Here is a 21913-nt window from a genome sequence, read left to right on the forward strand (position 1 = left end):
ACTAACCAGTTCTTCCTAGTTCCGGAATACTTATTTGAAAACAAGTAATCATATAATGAAAGAGCACCAGGTTGGCGAGGTGAGGGATTTGGTTACTGGTTATGCCAGTTTCCAACCCAGTGGTTCTCAAATGGGGACAGTTTTGTCTTTCCCTGTGTTCCCTGAGGACATTTGGCAATGTTTTGGGATACTTTTGGATGTCACAATTGTGGGGGGGGATTGCTGCTGGCTAGAGAGGCTGCTAAACATCCTCCAATGCACAGGACAGCCCTCTACAACAAAGAAATATCTGGCCCCAAGAACGTCCGTAGGGCCACTGTTGGGAAACCGGTTCTCACCTGACGTGGAGTCTTGCTTGGTTGCTTTATTTTTCTGGGCCGTCTTTTTCTCCTCTGTAAAATGAAGAAGTTGGATAAGATAATCTCCAAGGTCCTTCTTTAGTGCTCAGAGCTCTTGTGCTGGTCATGCATTGAATTGGCCTCCCTCTCTAACTACAAAGCCTGTGTAATAACAGCCCAGATAGCATTGTAAGAGTGGGCCATTTTCTTAGGAAGCTTTCCATGTGGAGCCTTCTTAGGGGCTGGCATCATACTAGATAGAGGTGAGATCTCAGTGTGTAAGGACAACTTTCTCAAGGAAATGATTTCAGTTTCTTTATCTATAAAAAGCCAAGTGTGGAGGGTAGATCTCCCTCAGGTACCCTCTTCCTGCTCTAAAATTCAGTATTTCTGCACAAACAACACAAAACAAAGCAAAACTAACAAACAAAACAGCCTCCCTCCCCCATTTGTACTTACTGATCAAGCCAGTATCTTAATAAATATATTTCTGTTTTGCTTGGTGTATTCTAAGTTGAGCTCATAGGTGCTCTATTCTCAACTTCTCAGAAGGTAACCTATTTAAAAACAGTGTCTTTTCAGGCCAAAATGCTCACGGTGACATTTGCTATTAAAATGAAACACTATTTAAAGGTTGCCAGCAAGTTCCTAAATAGCTCATTACTGATCTAGGGGCACTGGTTTCAGTATTCCTTCTAGGTGTTTTCTCCCTCTACCCCAATTTCTCCTCCCACCCAATTTCATGAACAATTTTTTAGACTGGCTTTCTTTGTACCGTATTTTAGAATGATGGTGGTTCTGAATGTTTAAATGCAAATGTACTTTGTAAGGCTATTAATGAGAAATTGCTTTCAAAACACACTGACACAAAGGTTTTCAAAATCATTTGTTTTACCTGCAGAGATATTGCCCTAGGGTTATACAAGTTGCCTGTGTCTGTAGAAGGTGAGGTCTGGACTCTAGCTCTCAGGGGCATAGCAAAAAGTGGGCAGAGGAAGAAACATGTCTTGCAGTTCCCATATCCACTCCTGAAAATCCTGGTGTGGGTACAGTGTGCAGAGAAAGATGGTGCAACACATTACACTGCCCCTGGGTGCCACGTACCCATTACGCAATGCTGCCGCTAACCCCTCCGTCCCATTATTAGCCTTTAAAATTTTGCCAGAACCCAGTCATTCCACCTCGGGGTACAAGGGTCTGAGTATCTATACTGCGGCCCTGCTGATGGTCCCATTACAGACACAGTATGTCTTGTGTCTGTAATGAAGGGTTGTCAAATGATGTCTGACTTTCTACTTTGGGGGAGAGAATGAATCTCTTCAACCTCAGTTGTCCTTCCTTATTTTGGTCGGGAACGTGACCCAGCCAAGCTCTCACCAGCGTCTTTTGTACTTTTATTAAAGGACTCTGGTAACCCTAGAATGGGGCAAAGTGAATCTTGAACATGTTGATGTTCTACTTCCTGCCAGCAAGGTCTCTAAATGCAGACCTGGATGCTTCCTCACTTTGGAAACCAGAGCCTGCACCCGACACACCCCATTTTCCTGTCTCTGCAGGGGAACTGTAGCCTGAGGCAGAGGAACAAAGACTGTGCACATTTGCTTTTCAGGCACTGTTTTGAAGCCCATGAAGTGTCCAGTGGAACTCTGGACAGAGTTCCAGAGAGACTTTCTGGAGACTGTGTGTGGTCTTTGGGATGCTCTTTCCTATGCTACTCTTTCTTGGCGTTTTTTTGTTTTTGTTTTTGTTTGTTTGTTTGTTTAACATAAGGAAGGTCTCTCCTATTAGGTTGGAGATAGTTCTGTGTAAATACTGTTTTTTCACTGTGTCTACCCATTGGATTTTAAGCTGCCTTGCTGTTCCCATGGATGACAATTTCAATATCTCAGATTTTGTGTTCGGAGAAACACAAGTTAACAGGACAATGTTCACAGATCAACTTTATCCAAAGCAGTAGTTGTGGCTTTTAACAACCATGAAAAAAAATCATAATCCACATTGACTCTGGAAGGCTAGTATCAGAAACAAGGATTGTTGTTTAGATTCAGTTTTAGAAAAATATAACTGTAGATAAGCACCCCCTCTGTCAGTTTTGGGTCTAGAGCTAATGAGGCCAGATGGTGAGGGCTGTGCAGTAACTGCAGGGTTTCATTCCACAGAAGTTTCCGACAATACCAGAGGCTTCGAGCCTCCTTTGGGGAATTGTTTATGTCTTTCTTAATCCCCTTTCACTTCAGTTGTTGCTTCCTTACTGTTTTCATAATGTGCATGGGTACCTACAGTTCTCTAGATTTTAAGATTTGAGAAAATAGATTTTTCCTCCCTTTGTATAATACCTGGAAGTTGGAGCACAGTTTCTTGTGATAACATCTCAGATGACAGAAAGTCCTTATTTTCCCCTCAGTGTCTCTACGTACACCCTCATCTTCATTTCTCTTCTCTTGCCTCCCTTTTTACTATATCACATTATTTTTCCTCACCCAGTTCCCTTTTTTTTCTTTTCTTAGCTTCTTTCTCACTCTTTCTTTCCTGTCTTCTCTGACTTCTGTCTCTGTTTAGGAGCCAGTGATGTGTCAGAAAACCCCCAAGGGTGTGGATCAGGGTTTTGGTTCTGCCATGTCCTGCTGTTTGACCTTGGGCAGCTCATTTAACAAATTTAAACTTAGCTTTCTCATCCCTAAAATGGAGTGCATACTACCTGATCTGCTTTCTTGAATGAGTTACTGCAAAGACCAAATGAAATCTGAGAGGTGATAGCACTTTGGCGGAGGGAGCCGGACAGTTTAATATCTAATTTTGGAGTCACTGCCTCTTTCTTTGGCTGTCCCCACCTCTCCTACACCCTCTTTCCAACCTTTTCCACTTTTCTTTTAACCTTGTCTTCCATTTCCCCATCTACCCTAACTTTACACATTTGTATTTTCAGACCAGGTATTCTTACCCTCTGATTGATGGGTAGGTTTTAGGGGTCTCATAACCCCAAGAAATTGTATGTAACATTCTTTGTGTTTCTAAGTGTACAATTTTCTGGCGATAGTCTGTAGATTTAATCAGATTCTTAAGGGGGTGTCTGACCTCCAAAAAGTTATGAAGTGGTGATTATGATCTAAATAGTGAGAGATAGATTGATATTGGGAAGTGGAATTGGTAGGATTCAATTCACTGGTAGGATTGAAAACTAAAAGGCTGCAAATTTCTTTTCAGATTACTTTTTGTTATACCAATTTGGGAAAAAAATCGGTTGAATTAAATTCATCAAATTGGAAACCTACCAAGTACAAAGCAGCATGAAGTTAATGTGAATATTAGATTGAATTATGTTTTACTAGTTAGAATTTTGAATCTTGTACCTAAGTTCAGAAGGGCCAGTCAGCTGGTCTTTATGCGTTTGAGCCCCTGGGCCATGCTCAGGACTTGCCCACAGTGTATGTTGAAGGAGGACCTAAGAGGTAGACCTATCAGAGTGAAGCCTTTCATAAACCAGCTTTCCCTGAAAATACCTTGAGCTTAATAAAATATCCTTCATGTTCAAAGAAACCGGTCTGCAAAGTATCCTTTGTGCTGTTGATGAAAATCAGCACTCCTTTGGGCATTCACTGGGGAGGATCTGTGGATTACTTAGTCATTAGCTTTGATGTGTTGCTAGGCTTTTAGGATTTGAAGTGGGAGATTTGGAGGAGGTGGGCAGTGAGGCAGAGAACTAGTCTGGTGTTTTTTGCATAAGCATAAAAGTGGAAGTAACTCTGGAGCCTGGTGAGGATTAAAAGGGTAAGAGAAATGATAGAAGCTGGGGGTAAATGCTGGACTAGAATAACTTGGCAACAGAGGACCATTTGGGCCTTTCCCAAATTTCATTCTGGGATGTTTGCATCGTAATCACATGAGTTATGTACCTGAGGTGATGTGCGTGCACACGTGTGTGCGCGTGTGGGTGAAATAAAGCTCAGAACAAAGAACGAGGGACGGTGCGTTACGAATTTTGAAGATGCTTTGAAGATCTTTGTGCCTAGGAGCTGGTTCCTTTACCCTCTGAGTTTTAATTTTCACACATGCAAAGTGGGATAATACCTGCCCCCCCTACTTCACGGGGTTTATAAAGATCTGAGATAGTGGATGCACTTTGAAAAGCACAAAGGGCCCTGCATGGGCAGGTACTATTCGATTGATGAGAATGTTCAGCGCTGCTCAGTGTTATCTGAAGTCCTGTTGGATCTGCAAAGTGGGGCCCAGCTCCCTTTCACAATAAAGAAGTCAGTATTTCTAACATGAATTTGTTCTTCCACAAACGTTGTTAGAGTTTCCTGCTGCTTTTTAGACGTCTTTTAGAATCTGTATCTGAACAATGGATTAAGATGGTTTGAAGTATTTTAAATGTGTTCCACAGGTCTTTTATATTATTTTTCTGAAAAAAGAAAGAAACCATCCTCTGTGGCACTGCAGCTAACAGGGACAATACACTTGAGCCGGGGAGATCTAGATCACGGCTTTGGCAGGGTTTTGTTTTTGTTAGAGTGATAACACAAAGCAAAGCATTCCTGTCCCTCTGCCCTAGGGAAAAAATGTGGTTTTGATGATGGCAAACTTAAACCAAGGGACGTTTCTTCCACATGGCCTGAAGATAGGTAACTGTTTCCTTGCAAGCATTCCCTCCTGCCCGGTCCCTGTCCCTGATTGAAGTGTCGGGGCTGGCTGCAAACCAGGTAAAAATTGCGGGTAGGGAGAGAGCAGTTCGTGCAGAGCCAATGGAAATGATGTTCACCATGGTACAGATGGCACAGGGTTCTGATTTCCACTTTAATAAGTTGTATTAAGATTTAGACATTTGATGTGGATTATTTAGGGATTCCAGAGTATAATCCAAGTTGACAGAGATGACTGTGGAAGTGCGGAGCTGCAGCAAATGAGGAATGCTGTCAGATGACTAAAAGCAGAGCAGGTTGAAGGATCATGAAAACAGAAGGAGAGTTTGGGGAGGGAGATGGCACCAAACGCAGCCCATTTTAGCAGGGAGAGCATAAGGAGTAAGTGGAAGAGATAGAATCACCTTTAAGAGCAAATAAGAATAATTTATTGATGGTGGGGAAGGTGGGAAAAGCAAATGAATTTTTTGCTTGCTGGTCTTCAGGGAGTATGTCGACAGATGCCTGGAACCAACATAAATTTCCCAAGGGAAGAAAAACTACTGAAAAAAAAAGAAGACTGGTTTATAGCATGTGATCCAAAAATGAGAGCAGTGGATGAGAAACAAGTCCACAGTCAGCTGGGAACTGCAGATTTAATATTAGCGATGGAGTGGTTGTATGAAGCAATTGTCTGGGAAGTTGCGCTATTGCTGAAGAGTGGAGAGTTTTGTTTTTTTTTTACCGTGTCTGAATGGCTTATAAATAAAGCACGAATAGAGAACCATAATTTTAAAGCTGGAAAGGATCTTTACAGTAATTCAGTAGATGAAGAAACAGACCTACCAAAGAAGGTTAAGCGTTTTGCCCAGGGTCTCTGAGTCAGATAATGACAGAGCTGGAACGAGGCTGAACTCAGGAGCGATGGGTATTGCTCTTATCGCCTGGAAGCGTCATTATACACTTGCTCTGTAAGATTTCTCAAGTTCAGTATTACACATGGTCTTTATCTCAGTAAATGAGAAATGGAAGCGTCATTATACACTTGCTCTGTAAGATTTCTCAAGTTCAGTATTACACATGGTCTTTATCTCAGTGAATGAGAAATGAATTAAGAACTGGTATAAAGGAAGGTCCTATTAAGAACAAAACTGCCTGGATAAAGGTAGAGGATGAAGTAAAACCCGCGGGGATTTGTATAGGAATTCATTTGGTACTGTGAAGAATTTTGCAGAAGAGGCAGAACTATAATTGGGAAGATAGGAAAGAAGAGACTAGGAACAGTCATTATCTTCATTATTGTTATCAAACGATTATATGACGTTTTGTCTTCCAAAACTTTAAGTGTCAAATGCAGTTAAAATCTAAATTGCACGGATAGCCTGAAAAATTAGGGTGTTGAAGTTTGGTGAGACGTGGAGGAAATGTATCAGAATTCTCTTATTCTGAAACGTTATTGGAGAACGCTCTATTCTAGAGCGACGCTCTCCCTCATACCTTGATTAAAAAGCAAAAACCTTACGGTAAGGCTTCTTAGCCCAGTTGCTAACTCTCCTTGGTTGTACATGAGGAAATAGACAAAATGTGATGCATGTAGAGTTATTGCCTTAATGGATACAGGAAAGAAACAGCATTTTTTGAGGTTCAGCTTTAAATATAACATTTGAAAATGAATACATCCCCAGTGAAAATTTCAACGGACTCCTTTCCCCACTTAAGACTTTCATGACTGACTGTCATATAAGACGTTTTGACTTTTTAAAAGGTACTATATTGATATAATGCTTACAGTGTTTTTATTCTTCATAATGTAAATCCCCACATTAAAATTAAAATGTAGCAGGAAAGGAGCAAAAACCAACACTTTGCGTGTGCTACACCTAAGGAGAAATGAGACTTATAAGGTAGAATCATGATAGGATATGTCTTTTACATTTAAAGATTTCTTTAGTTACTCATGCATAAACAAAATAGTTAACTCCTGCCTCATAAGGACTCAGTGTTACAATATCCTTGCCTTTAGGGCTAGGATTTTTCCTTTCCATGTAGCATCTGTATTTTCTGGAGCAGTTCAGTGATGGAAGAAATGACACTTTCATTCTTGTAATGAGGTACCATTAACCAGAGGCCTTTTGTAAGGGTGTAATTTCAAACTTCATTACAGACTAAGGCAGCCACACCACCCGTTACTCAGGAGAATGTGCTTCTGTTGTGACTCTCCAATGAGCCTTACATTTTTAATGTACCTTGTTAGAATATTTATGAAAGAGTATCCCCAGTAGAGGGCAACTGTCTTTGGAACATGTGGGTCCCAAGGATATTAACTGACATGGTTTCACTGCCCTCACTTTCGACTTTTTGATTAGGAAAATAAAAGTTAAAGGTGCATGCCGTCGTCTGAAATTCTTTGTGATTTAGTTCTTGTTACTAGTAAGGTACAAGAAATACGTGTGCTCTTGTCTCAGGAGCTTTAATTTTTGTTATCAGAGTAAAGCCTCAGTATGAAAGTAGCCAGCTAAATTCCACAATAGAAGAATGAGCATATACTGCTTGTGCTTCCTTTGAACTGTCTAAGGAATGTTTCTCTAGGAAACGTATGTTTGCCTCAATCAGGTTTCACCCTTGCTGGCAGGCTTGACCTCTCAAAAATATTTAAGGATGCTGATTTACCGATTTAAAAAAAAAAATTAGTGGAATTTTGTCCTGTCCACGAGCTGTGCAGCGATTTAGCTCAGAACGGAAGCTGTAGTCTAAAAGATGCCAGGCTTAGGAGTTGCCAGGACCTGGTGTTATGTCTACCCCGGGCAATGCAAGGTGTGGGTTCCTGTGGGAAGGAAGACAGCTCCTTGCCAGCCTGACGCCTTCCCACTGTCTCTTCCTAGCTTTTGGATCCCTCAGTCCTGGGAGAGTCCAGGACAGTTCCCCCCCCCCTCCGCAGGTCTGGTGGGTCACTCCCTGGCTGTCACGTGATACATGGAATGGCTCGGAGGTGTAGGTTCTGGCTATGAAAATACATTTACATACACGTGTGTGTGTATGCGCACATGGAATTTTCAAGTGAGAGTGTTTACTTCAAAGGGTGATTAATTATGACCTCGTCGTATACCTTCTCATACTTTTCTTCAGATGTTTCTAATATTCAGATTCATATGTTCAGTTTTCATTTCCTCTGCACATGTCATTAGAAGAGGGAACTATGTTCTTGAATCTGTGAAAAATACCATGACTGTATCCTGTTAATATTCAAATAATAGCCTATTAGGAATGAAAGCTTTAGTGAGGAAATATATACAGTTCAAAGACTTGAAATGTGTTACAGATAATTTTTTACTTAACACAATTCCTCTTTAATCTAGAGAGATTTAAATAGCTTCTTCCTCATAAGCTACTTTTTTTTTTTTTTTTTTTTTTTTTAATGCGGTACGCGGCCCTCTCACTGTTGTGGCCTCTCCCGTTGCGGAGCGCAGGCTCAACGACCATGGCTCACGGCCCCAGCCGCTCCGCGGCATGCAGGATCCTCCCGGAACGGGGCACGAACCCGCGTCCCCCGCATCGGCAGGCGGACCCCCAATGACTGTGCCACCAGGGAAGCCCATAAGCTACTTTTTTTTTTTAAACTGGAATTTGCTTTCCATTGTCTCTGTTTAAGTATAAGTGAGATGAATATATGTCACTCTTCTACTGGTTTGCATTATAAGCAAATGCAGATATCCACCCCACAGTCTGTACTAAGTGCTGTAACAGGGCAGCGGAAAGACATCTGTTCAGTGAGAGAAATGACTCCAGACTTGTCTATTCTTTTCATTTCTGTTTCGAAGCAGTTATGCTCATGCAGTCACAGTACTGGGATGATTACTGTGCAATTCCATGCTGCTCTCCCACGCCCCGGGAGCAGCAGTGTGAAAGAAACACCCTGGAGCAGCTTCCTCAAGAACGTACATAAATTCAAAGTCAAAAGATTCAAATAACAGGTGTTTGATTTTTGCAAGAAATACTCATGGCTTCACAGCATCACTGCAGTGCATTCCAGACATTATTTACACATTAATTAAGCACTTGCTTTAATTAAGTACTTGGTTGCCTCTCTCCCCTGTAACACCTCACCCTTCTTTTTAGAAAGACTTGATGCATCAAAAGTCCGAAACCTCTGCAGGCTGTGTGGTCCATGGATGGGTTTTGCCAGGTCAATACAGTATTTCGCATTCATAGTTGGTTACCATTACTTGAAAAATAGAAGAGTTTGTTTTTAAAAAATCCAGATCTGTGGATTATCTTTTAAAAACTGAGAGGATTAAGTAACATTGTCCCGGGCTCTTACATGGCAAGTGCCTGTGCCCCCCCGTACCCCCTCCCCCCAGTTTCCCTTTCCCTCATTTTACATTCCCTGCAGGGCCCCTGGCCACGCTGAGTGCTGAGTGCTCAGCCCTCATTCCCTCTTAAACATGCGAGCAGCATAACCAGAATGTTCTGTGCCTACTCGGTTGCTGAGGCATTATGCACCACATCTAACTTTTTTTATTTGTAGCTTCTTGTCTTAAAAAAATGGAAATTGTATCTGGCACTTATTGTGCATGAAAACTTGGACAATTTGTGAATTTTTAAGAGCATTTCAAAGGAAAACTATTCATTGCTGTTTTACTTAGTATATTTGTATAAAATGATTCATGATTTAAGATTGTGTAGCAGACACCACTGTTTCTTTAGTCAAAACCTAAATATGTTTTATTTTAAAATTTATTTATTTATTTTTGGCTGCGTTGGGTCTTCATCGCTGCGCGCGGGCTTTCTCTAGTTGTGGCGAGCCGGGCTACTCTTCATTGTGATGGCTTCTCATTGTGATGAATGGCTTCAGTGTGATGGCTACTCTTCATTGTATGGCTACTCTTCATTGTGATGGCTTCTCTTGTTGCGGAGCACAGGCTCTAGGCACGCGGGCTTCAGTAGTTGCGGCACGAGCGCTCAGTAGTTGTGGCTCGCGGGCTCTAGAGCGCAGGCTCAGTAGCTGTGGCACACGGGTTTAGTTGCTCCGCGGCATGTGGGATCTTCCCGGACCAGGGCTCAAACCCGTGTCCCCTGCATTGGCAGGCAGATTCTTAACCACTGTGCCACCAGGGGAGCCCCTAAATATGTTTTAAATGAGTTTTGTTTTTGATACATGTCTTTTTACTAGGAAATTTTAAGCCGGGGATGAAGTCTGAAAATAACCAATATATGTTTACGTATTTATATATAAATATTATATACTTATCTACTTAAGGATATGTTGATACGGTTAATACATTCCTAGCTTTAAGTGATTATGGTAATATTGCGAAATAAGTTTTAAAAACATGTTTAGGATGAACTGATAAAGCACCACATATGTGGATGTTAATTTTAGATGAATGGTCTTTCTTTCAGAATACGGCAGGAGAATGATATGGTTGATTCGGCGCCTCAGTGGGAAGCTGTACTAAGGAGACAAAAGGAAAAAAACCAGGCGGACCCCAACAACAGACGATCCAGACACAGATCTCGCTCGTATGTGCTCTCTCTTTATGCCTTGATTCAAAAACTCCGAGCTTTTGCTAGCATGCAGAGTCTGGGGCACATTGGGCTGTCTCTCTGAGGTCTTCTAAAGTGATTTAGTTCAACCATGATTATCCCACTGTTTATTTGTCATAGATACCTTCTTACATTTGTTATGCTCATCAACTGTATCTGAAGCAGTAGAAGTTGGAGCACAGCCAAAGCAAAATGTCATAAAAAACAAGGCTCTCAAAATCATGTCTTGTTTTGTTTTTAAACAAAGGTATATATTCAACTGAATAAGTAGGAATAGTCTCCTTTGTTCTGGAGCCTGGCAGTTGGTGAAATACCTGCTGCTTATCTCAATTTGAGTCTGCAGAATCCTCTTAAGTCTTGTTCCAGATTAAACCAGATGTGAATAACTTCCCATCAAATCACCATTTGTGAGCAGTAGTTAGTGAGTGATTCATTACACCCGTGTTGAGATTGGCCTGCTCCTTCTGTTGCTAGGCAGTGCCATGTGTGAGCGTAATAACCTCATGATGATGAGGTTGCCAGTTCCCCAAATTAATTTTCTTTTGCACTGATAAAGTTTATACTTAAACAAAAATGTTTGCATCATCCAGATTTAGACTGTCCACACCCACCTCTTGTCCCAAAGCATACCTTTTTTTTTTTTTTTTTTTTGATGTGCAAGAAGTAGATTTACTAATACAGTATACACAAGCTGTCGAGGCAAGGGGGCTCTGCCCTGAGAACTAAGTGGGAAAGCAGCTTTGGTTAGGGAGATTCACACTCCATAGTCAGAGTGTGGGCCACCTTAGAAGGTGAGAAGCCCTGGGAGATACACCTTCCATAGACAGAATGTGGTCCAACTCAAAAGGCGAGAGCGGCCCCAAAGCATACCTTTTTAAAGTGAGCTGGACCTAACTACCTATCCCTTTATGATCCTGGGTGGTTAGATGTCTGGTGTTGCCTACTTGTGGAAAGAGGGATGGTGTCTCAGCAGGGCGGTGGGAGGATGCCTGGGAGTGGATGGGAGGCAGTCTCTAGAGGTAGGTGGGGAGCTCTGAGGGAGCTGGGCAGAAGGGTGCCAGCTCAGTTTAACAGAGGACAGGAGCAGGCTCCAGAGGGAACACCCCATAACCCTAGGGGACTCTGCTCAGTCTTAGGGACTTGCTTTCGAATGAGAAGTTAACCCATAATGTGTGTGTGTGTTTATCAGTGGTACATCATAACGAATGATGTCTGTTTCTTCTCTAATAGAAAATTTGCAGGTAGTCACTAAGCACTGTACACCCTATAGATTTATTCTTTACTCCATTTGTTTTTGTCTGGACTAACTAAACTGTTCAATTTAAAGCAGAAGTTAATAAAAGTTTCCTTTGTCTTGCATACCACCTCTCCCTAATTCCATTAAAAAAAGAGAGGTTTAGAACAGGAAGAATCAAGCCGTAATTGTGGACAGTTTAACCAAAAGGCACAGAACCCCAAGATACGATCCCAGCATGGTCCTGGGCATATCTTTTGCAACTATGCTTTTACCCTTCCGTGTGGAATCTTTTTCTATGAGAGACTTATTATACACAAGTTTTGGTAACTTGGTATTAAATCTTAAAAACAGCATTCAGTTTTTCTGATTATTTCTAAAGCACTCTAAATTCAACTAAATGCCAATAATAAATTTCATTTATTAAATAAAGGGAAAAGTAAAATGAAATTAGGAAAAATCCTATATATAAACTTTGAAGAAGCCGAAATACATTTCTGGGGACAATAGTAAATAGTGAATAATCATTTATAGATAAAATTGATAAAGAGAATAATCCAAAGTTGTTAAGTATTACAGTTACTATAATTCAGTTACCTTATGGGGCAAATATTGTAGATGGGACTATGGATTTAATCATTTTTAATTGAGTGATCTGAGATTCATTTAACACCCTAAGGAATAAACTTTTTTACAGTTGAGGTAATTTGAGGTGAAATTTACATCTAGTGAAATTGCTCTCACCTTATGGGTAGAAGTCTATAAATTTTGACAAGTGTATACATAGTGTATCCATCATGCCAATCAAGATACAGAATTTAAAAAGTTCCCTCCTACTCCTTCTGTTCAGTCCCCATCCCCCATAGGCAGCCACTGTTCTGATTTCTATCACCATAGATTAATTTTTTTCTCTTACTGAATGTCACATAAATGTAATTATACAATATATGCTCTCTTAAAATGTGGCTCAGTCCATTGTATGATTATACCACAGTTTGTTTATCCATTCTCCTCTTGATGGATGTTTGGATTGTTTGCAGTTTTTGCTGTTTTGTGAAAAAGCTCAAAGATACTCCACACAAGTGTACCTGTGGAGTATGTTATCTTTTGCCTTGGGGTAAATACCTGAGTGGAATTGCTCGGTTAGAGGATATGTCTTACCACATTTAATTTTATGAGAAGCTACTCAAATGATTTCCAGAGAGGCTGTATCATTTTATACTCCCACTAGCAATGTATGAGATTCAGTTCTGCTCTATTCTTGCCAATATTTGGTTTTGTCTGTCTTGTTAATTTTAGCTCGTCTAGTTGGCTTGAAGTAGTACCCTGCTGATGACTGACAAAGTTAACCACATTTTCCTGTGCTTATTGGTTATCCATATATGTTCATTTGAAAAGTGTTCAAGTTTTGCCCATTTTTACTTGTTGTTTTCTATTATTTATTTGTAGGGCTTTTTATATGTTCTGGATATAAGTTCTTTTTCAGATATGTGTATTGTGAATATACATATCTGAAAAAGAATTCTCGGCTGTGGTTTGCTTTTTCATGTTCTTAACATTGTCTTTTGGTGAGCAGACATTAAATTTTGATGAAGACCAGTATATCTTCTTTTTTTTTCATTTATAGTTAAGGCTTTTTTTGGGAATATTTGCCTACCCCAAGGTCACAAAGATATTCTCATATCTTCCTGTAGCAACTATATAGACTTTGCTTTTATATTTAGATCTGTGATCCGTTTAGAGTTAATTGTTCATTGTATGAGGTAGAGGTAGATATTGAGAAGTTTTTTTTTTTCCAGGTGTTTTTCCAGTACCATTTGTTGAAAAGACTGTCTTCATTGAAATGCCTTAGAGCCTTTGTTGAAAATCAATAGACTGCTTAGATATGGGCCAATTTTGTTTCATTGATCTGTTGTTTGTCTAGTCTTAAGCCACCATGTTGTCTCAGTTACTGTAGTTTTACAGTAAGATTTGAATCATGCAGTATAAATTGTCCAACTTTGTCCTTTTTGTCAAGGTTGTTTTAGCTATTTTAGATCCTTTGCAGTTCTATGTAAATTTTTGAATCAGCTTGTTAGTTTTTGCACACAAAAAAGAGAAAATCCTGTAGACTTTAGATTAGCATTATGTTGAGTATCTATCGATCAATTTTGAGAAGATCAGTGTCCTACTCATCCATGTATTTAAGTCTTTAACTTCTTTCAGCAATGTTTCTAGGTTTCCAGTATAGTTATTGCATTTATTTTGTTAAATTTAATCCTAAATATTTAATATTTTCAATGATATTGAACTACATTTTGTAAAATATTATTTTCAAATTGTTTGTTAGTATATAGAAACAAATTATTTTTTTAATATTGATATTTTATCTTGCCATCCTGTAACCTTGTTAAATTGACTTTTTAGCTTTGGAAGCCTTTAAAAAATTTTTTTTCTTAGGATTTTCTACCTTTGCAATCATTTTGTCTGTGAACAGAGACGGCTTTCCTTTATTACTAATCTTTTGCCTTTTACTTCTATTTCTTTCCTAAATGTACCGGCTAGATTTTCCAGAATAGTGTTGAATTACAATGTTGAGTCGAAGTGTTAAGAAAGCAGACATCCTTGGCTTGTTCTCTTTCTTGGGGAGAAAGCATTCAATATGTCACATTAAATATGATGCTAGCTATAAGATTGAAGAAGACCCCTTCTATTCCTAGTTTAAGAGGTTTTTTTTTTTTATCATGAATGAGTTTTGAATTTTGTTATTAGCTTTTACTGCATCTGAGATGATTGTATATGGGTTTTCTTTATTCTGTCAGTGGAGGAATTACATTGATTCAGTTTTGAATGATACATCCTTGCATTCCTGGGATAAGACCTTAGTGATTCTGATCTATTATCCTTTCCGTATATTGCTGGATTCTATTTGATATTATTTTGTTAATATTTTCTTTTCCTATGTTTGTGAGAAATTCTGGTTTATAATTTTCTTGTAGTATCTTTGTCAGGTTGTTTTTTTTTTTTTAAACATGGTTATGCTTGTCATATAAAATAGTTTAGGAAGTTTTCCTTTTTTTCTCTATTTTCTGAGAGTTCATGTAAAATTAGCAGTACTCCTTCCATAAATATTTGATATAATTTTCCTGGGAAACCAACCCTGCCACAGATTTGCTTTGTGAAAAGTTTTAAATATAAACTGAGGAATTCCCTGGTGGTCCAGTGGTTAGGACTCTGGGCTTCCACTGCAGGAGCCACGGGTTCAATCCCTGGTTGGGGAACTGAGATCCTGAATGCCACTGTGTGCGGTGCGGCCAAAAATAAAATAAAATAAAAAATAGACTAGTATCTCTTAAAAATAAATGAATAAATAAATTACAAACTGAAATTCTTTAGCAGATACTGGGCCGTTCAGATTGTGTCTACTTGTTATGTGTAGGTTTAGGTAGTAGGTGTTTTTAAAAGAATTTGTTCATTTTATCTAAGCTGTCAAATCTTTTTTTTTTTTTTTTCCGCTACGCGGGCCTCTCACTGCTGTGGCCTCTCCCGTTGCGGAGCACAGGCTCCGGACGCGCAGGCTCAGCGGCCATGGTTCACAGGCCCAGCCGCTCCGTGGCATGTGGGATCCTCCCGGACCGGATTACGAACCTGTGTCCCTGCATCAGCAGGCAGACTCTCAACCACTGCGCCACCAGGGAAGCCCAGCTGTCAAATCTTTTAATAAAAAATTTGTTTGTAATAATTCTTTAGTATCCTTTGAACATCTGTTGTGATATTACCTTCTTCATTCCTGATGTTGATAAGTTGTGTCTTGTGTTTTTCTCCTTAATTGTATTTTCTAGTCTTTCAGAGAACTGACTTTGGGTTTAGTTGATTTTCTTTATCTGTTATCTATTTCATTGATTTCTACTCTTTATTACTTCCTTCTATTTATTTTGTCTTTTATTTGCTCTTTTTTTCGTCTTCTTAAGGTGACACTGATTTTAAACCTTCTTTTTTAATATAAGTATAAAGTTTTAAATTTCCCCTAAGTCTTGCTTTAACTATATTTCATATATTTTGATGTGTTGTTGTTTTCATTGTCATGCAGTTCAAAATTTTAAATTTCACCCGTGATTTCTTTGACCTTGGTTTCTTTTAGTAGTGTGTTATTTAATTTCCAAATATTTGGAGATTTTTCTACATATCTCATTACTATTGATTTCTAATTACTTATGTTTTGGTTAAAAAAAGTCTGTAAGATTTCAGTCATTTCAAATTTGTTGAGATCTATCTTAAGAGCTAGCATATAGTCTTTAACGATGAATGAGCTGGTGGACTTGAAAAGAATCATTCTCAGTTGTTGGGTGTAGTTTACAAATGTCAAGTAGATCTAGTTTGCTGATAGTGTTTTTCAGATGGTCTATATCTTTATTGACTTCTTTGTTTACCTTTCAATCTGTCATTGAGAGAGAGATGTTAAAATTTCCAATAATGATTATGGATTTGTCTGTTTTACCCTTTAGTTCTGTCAGTTTTTGCTTCAAGTTATTTTGAAGCTCTGGTATTAGGTACACACATATTTGTGAATTTTTTTTGGGGGGGGTCTTCCTGATAAATTGACCTTTTTATCATTATGAAACGTCCTCTTTATAATAATACTCTTTTCACTATGTCCATTATACCCACACACTCGTGTGTGTGTGTGTGTGTGTATTTATATAACCATTACACCTTTTTCATGCTCACTTTTTGCATGGTATATATGTTTTAATACTTTACTTTAAGCTCCTCTCTTGATCTCTTGTAGACAGCAGTATTTGATCTTTTTTTTTTTTTTTTTTTTTTTTTTTTAACGGTACGCGGGCCTCTCACTGTTGTGGCCTCTCCCGTCGCGGAGCACAGGCTCCGGATGCGCAGGCTCAGCGGCCATGGCTCACGGGCCCAGCTGCTCCGCGGCATGTGGGATCTTCCCGGACTGGGGCACGAACCCGTGTGCCCTGCATCAGCAGGCGGACTCTCAACCACTGCGCCACCAGGGAAGCCCTGATCTTTTTTTTTTTTAATCTAGTCTGACCATCTCTAACTTTTAAATTGAATGTTTAGGATACTTATGGGTCATGTAATTATTAACATTTTGGGGTTTAAGTCTGCCATCTTACTCTTTCTTCCTGTTTACTGAATCTATTTTTTGTTAGTTTGTTCCTCCTTTCCTATTGTATTTTGTGTTAACTGAATATTTTTTGGTATTCTATTTTACTTTTTATATTGACATCTTACCTATACTACTTTTTATTATTATTTTATTTAGTGGTTTCTTTATGACTTACAGTATGGTTCCCAATTTATCACAGTCTGTTTAGGATTAATATAAAATTTTATTAAAACTTAGAAATCTTAGAAAAATATACTTCCAATTATCCCCTTTGTTCTTGTGCTATTGTCCTATATTTGATTTTTGCATGTCAGTAGCCCCACATTTCAATGTTACCATCTTTGCTTCAACAGTACATTGTTTTTAAAATAAATCAGGAAAAGAGGAACGAAATTTTATAGTTAATGTGGTAGGCAGAAAATGTCCCCTAGACATGTCGATGTCTTGATCTCCATAACTTGTGAATATTTTATGTTAGATGGCAAAGGGGAATTAAGGTTGGTTGCAGATGGAATTAAGATTGTTAATCAGTTGACCTTCTGCCAAGGAGATTATCCTGAATTATCCAAGTGGACCCAAGTAACAACAAGGGTTCTTAAAAGTGGAAAAAGGGACAGAAGAGGAAGTCAGAGTAATTCAATTTGAGAACAGCTTAACCTGCTGTTGCTGGATTTGAAGATGGAGGAAGGAAGGGGTCATCAACCAAGAATGTGGGCAGCCTCTGAAAGCTGGAAGAGGCAAGGAAATGGATGTTCTCCTTAAGCCCCCTGGAAGGAGTGCAGCCCTGTCAACATCTTGATTTTAGTCCAGGGAGACCAGTGTCAGATCTGACCTACAGAATTGTAAGATAATACATTTGTATTGTTTTAAGCCACTAAATTTATGGCAATTTGTTACAGTGGCAATAGAAAATGAATAGTTACCCAGTTTACTGTTACCTGTCTGTTCTGTTCCTTTCTCTAGATCCAATGTTCCATTTTCCTTCCTTTAGCATTTTTTGTAATACAGGTCTGTAGTTGATAAATTGTCTGTTTTATTTTATATGAAAATGTTTTTATTCTACTCTTATTTGTGACAGATGCTTTCACTATCTATCACATTTGGGGTTGATGGTTTTTCCTTTCACACCTTAAAGAGATTGTCTGTTGTCTTCTGATCTCTGTTATTTGTGGTAAGTTAGCCTTCATTCTGTAAACACTGTATGGAATTTGTCTTCTTTTCACTAGCTACTTTTATGACTTTTTTTCGTTAGCTTTTTAGCTCTTTGATTATGGTGTGGCTAAGTGTGGTTTTCTTTATACAGTTGAACCTTGAACAACACAGGGGTTAGGGGCACCAGCCCTCCCATGCCCTCGAAAATTCATGTATAACTTATAGTCGGCCCTTGGTATACGTAATTCCCCTTTATCCACAATTCCACATCCATGGATTCAACCACCTTTGGACTGTATAGGTACTGTAGTATTTACTATTGAAAAAAATCCTGTATAAGTGGAGCCGAGCAGTTTGAACCCGTGTTGTTCAAGGGTCAACTGTATCTATCATCTTCTTCTGTAATTTGGTATTTTTCACCAAATTGGGGAAATTTTTGGCCATTATTTTTCAAATTCTTTTTTCTGACCCATTCTCTTTTTCCTTTTGGGTATCCAGTTGTATGTATGTTAGACCATTTGATATTGTCCCACAAGCAACTGAGGTTCTGTTCATGTTTCAAATTTTTCACCCTTTTTTCAATCATGGTAATTTCTATTAACCTGTTTTCAACTTCATCAGACCTTCCTCCTACCCTCATAGTCCAGTCTGCTATTAAACTCATTCAGTGAACTTTGTACTTCCCTGTTTTAGAATTTCAGTTTTGTTATTTTTATACTTTCCATTTCTCTGCTGAGATTTCCCATCTATTCATTGATTATGTTCCTATTTTCCTTTAAGTTGTATATATTTATACAAGATGTTTTAGGGGGGATTCCCTTGCAGTCCAGTGGTTAGGACTCTGAGCTCTCACCGCCGAGGGCCTGGGTTTGATCCCTGGTCAGGGAACTAAAATCCCACAAGCCTCACAGTGCCCCCACTCCCCCCCCAAAAAAAGGATGTTTTAAAGCCCTTGGTAAATTCCCATATCTGGGTCTTTCAAAATCTATTTCTATTGACTACTTACATTTTTTTTTCTTTCCTAGATTATGACTATATTTTTCTGCCTCTCTGCATGTATAACAATTTTTTATTGCATGCTGGAAATTTTAGAGGATATGTTGTAGGAGGTCTGGATTATGTTGTCTTCCTTTAAAGAGTATCAAATTTTGTTCTGGAAGGCAACTGAATTACTGTTGGATCCTCTTGATCTTATTTTTCATGCTTTGATAGGGTGGGACTTTTTAGATTTTGTCCTTAGCCTAGGGTATGTTCTTTACTTTAGTCTTGGTCCTTATTCTTAAGGCCTGGCCTTTCTGGAGTCTTAGTTGACTGCACAGAGTGCTCAGCGTGTGGCTTCTCCACTGTGACTGCAACAGAGCTTTGTCTGCTACCACTTCACACAGCTGTCAGCCTTGTAGTGGCTGTTTTAGGCCTCAGAGTGCCACCCAGCTTATGTATAGATTAAATGTAGTTAATGTTCTCAGCCAACCTCTTAAGGAAAACCCCATGCAGACTTCTCGAGTCCCACTTTTTTCTTTTATCCTGCAGTGTAAATTTTAGCCTCAAACTTTGATTTCTACCTCCTCAGCCCTGTAAATCTGTTGCTTCTTGAGTTTTACCTCCTTGTACCACATTGGGAAAGTGCCTCCAGGCAGAAAACTTGAGCAAGTTGGTGGGGGGGGGAGGGGGGTGGTTAACCTTGTGTTTCCCTTCTCTCAAAGATCACAGGCTTATGGTATCTGTTGCCCAATGTCTGACAAACAGCTGCTTTGTGTATTTTGTTTTATAGTTTTTGAGGATGGGAAGGGAGGGTTTGTCTGATACCAGTTACTCCATTGGACCAGAAGTGGAAGTTCAAGAATATTCTTTTGGGGCTTCCCTGGTGGTGCAGTGGTTGAGAGTCCGCCTGCCGATGCAGGGGACACGGGTTCGTGCCCCGGTCCGGGAAGATCCCACATGCCGCGGAGCGGCTGGGCCCGTGAGCCATGGCCGCTGGGCCTGCGCGTCTGGAGCCTGTGCTCCACAACGGAAGTGGCCACAGCAGTGAGAGGCCCGCGTACCGCACAACAAACAAACAAACAAACAAACAAAAAAGAATATTCTTTTGAGGTAGAGTAATATCTTTGAATTGGATATTGCTTCTATCGGATCAACTGAAATCAGAAAAGAGCCTAATGATACTTTGAATTTAAAATCTTATTTAAACTTTCTTTTAAATCTTACCTTCATGATAAAAATATCAGATCAGACAGAGGGTTATTTCAGAACAATGCAGTTGTATGAGAGAACCCCATTAAGAGTTTGATGTGTACCTTTCTGGAATTTAGTTTTAAAGCAAACCATGAAAAGACTTAGTAAATGTTTGTGGGATGACGTTGTAACTGAACTTGATTGCTTAGCTATATAGCTGATATGGCCAAAGTACAGTTAACAAAAAAATCTGTTTTAAGAGTAGTTCATTCAGAAGTTGCTCTGGCTGCTGAGTAAAAAGCAGATTGAGAAAGACAAGGAAGCAGGAAGAGCAATTTTAAAATATTTTGGTGGTCCAGATGCAAGGTGGTGGTGGAATTGAAGAGAAGTGGATGAACACACATTTTGGAAGGAGAGCCAATAGGTTCATAGTGTGAGAGATACTGTGGATGCATTTTGAGTTGATGGATTAAGGGATAGACATGCCTTTTTACCCACTCCATCCATGAGATGGAGTGAGGTGGTCTGGGGATGTGTGGGAAGTGACAAGATTTTTGTTCCATTAGGTTTGAAAAACTAAGTGGGTGATCAAATGGAAATGTCAGGTAGGCAACTGGATAAAAGTGTTCAAATTCTACAAGATGATGGATTACTTTATTTAGGACAAACTGGGCTCTGCCTTTTATTTGAGCTATGACATTAAAAACCCGAGGTTTGTTGACAATTAAGAAAATATCTGCTGGGTGCTATCGTCAGACCAGACCTCTGTCTGCCTTCTGCGTCTCCGAGTGTTAGCTTATTACCTAATCTCCACAAACTTCTAGTGTCGTGTCTACAACACAGATGATACCATCCTCATGAGATTTTGCTGAACATTATTAAGTCAGATCACATACGTCAAGTGACAGCATAAATACTTAATTGCAGTTACTGTAATTAGTAAGTTCTCCAGGTCTCAGTTTATCTGTATAAACAAGGTACTTGATGTTTTTTCCCTTGAAATGAGGAAGAGCTGAGAAGTGAAGAGAGTCGGGTGGGGTCCAACTCACATGAAAATTAGAATTTGAGAATTTAGGAATCACTACAGCTTTTTTTTTTTTTTAAGTTAAAACATGGTTAGAGCACCATCTGAAGAAAGTAATTAAAATTGTTCTTTAGATATATTTATGAGTGTATGTAGCATTTCAGAAATATAGTAAACCACATATCTCTCAGTTACTTCCATATTCTTGAATTCCTACTATAGTGTCTGTAAGTTGCCCATGTAGAGGTATCCACTGAGGATGAGTGTTATGATACATCATTCATACATGATTCACTCATTGTTTTTTAAATCTCCAGTGATAAACTAGAAACCTGTGTTTATTATTAAATGCCAGAGACATACAGTAGTATAAAATACAAAATCTTCTCTCCTAAAACACATTAAACTGAAGTATGATTGGAGATCATCTAGAAAAATGTGAGAAGTACGGTTTTATCCAGTTTATTTTTCAGCTGCATTGCCATTAACGTTTTCTTATCATTAGGAAACTTAGATGAAACTTCTTTTCTACGTGGATGAATTTTTACTCACTGAGATATTTGGAGGAGGCATCAAAGCTGAAAGTTACGTTCTCATAGGTTCAACCTGTGTGTGCGTGAAGGCTCAGGCTCCCCCTGGTGGCAATAATATCTTACTACTTCTATTGAAATGCTACTGTGGAAGATGAGGTTGTCAGGGTAGAATGATGTTCCCAGT

At 39.2% G+C, this 21913-nt stretch overlaps 1 protein-coding gene across 2 annotated transcripts in view; it reads left to right on the forward strand.

Annotated features, from left to right (window-relative positions):
• The window catches only part of EPB41L4A (erythrocyte membrane protein band 4.1 like 4A), a 259311-nt gene that overhangs the window by 224151 nt on the left and 13247 nt on the right, over nt 1-21913 (forward strand). For both annotated transcript variants that reach the window (XM_029216795.1, XM_029216794.1), the window contains one exon: nt 10358-10477. In XM_029216795.1, the coding sequence (XP_029072628.1) occupies nt 10358-10477 (120 nt within the window). The remainder of the gene's footprint in view (nt 1-10357; nt 10478-21913) is intronic.

This window comes from Monodon monoceros, unplaced genomic scaffold, assembly GCF_005190385.1.
Source record: "Monodon monoceros isolate NGI ecotype Baffin Bay Population unplaced genomic scaffold, NGI_Narwhal_1 Super_Scaffold_12, whole genome shotgun sequence".
Taxonomy (NCBI): Eukaryota; Metazoa; Chordata; class Mammalia; order Artiodactyla; family Monodontidae; genus Monodon; species Monodon monoceros.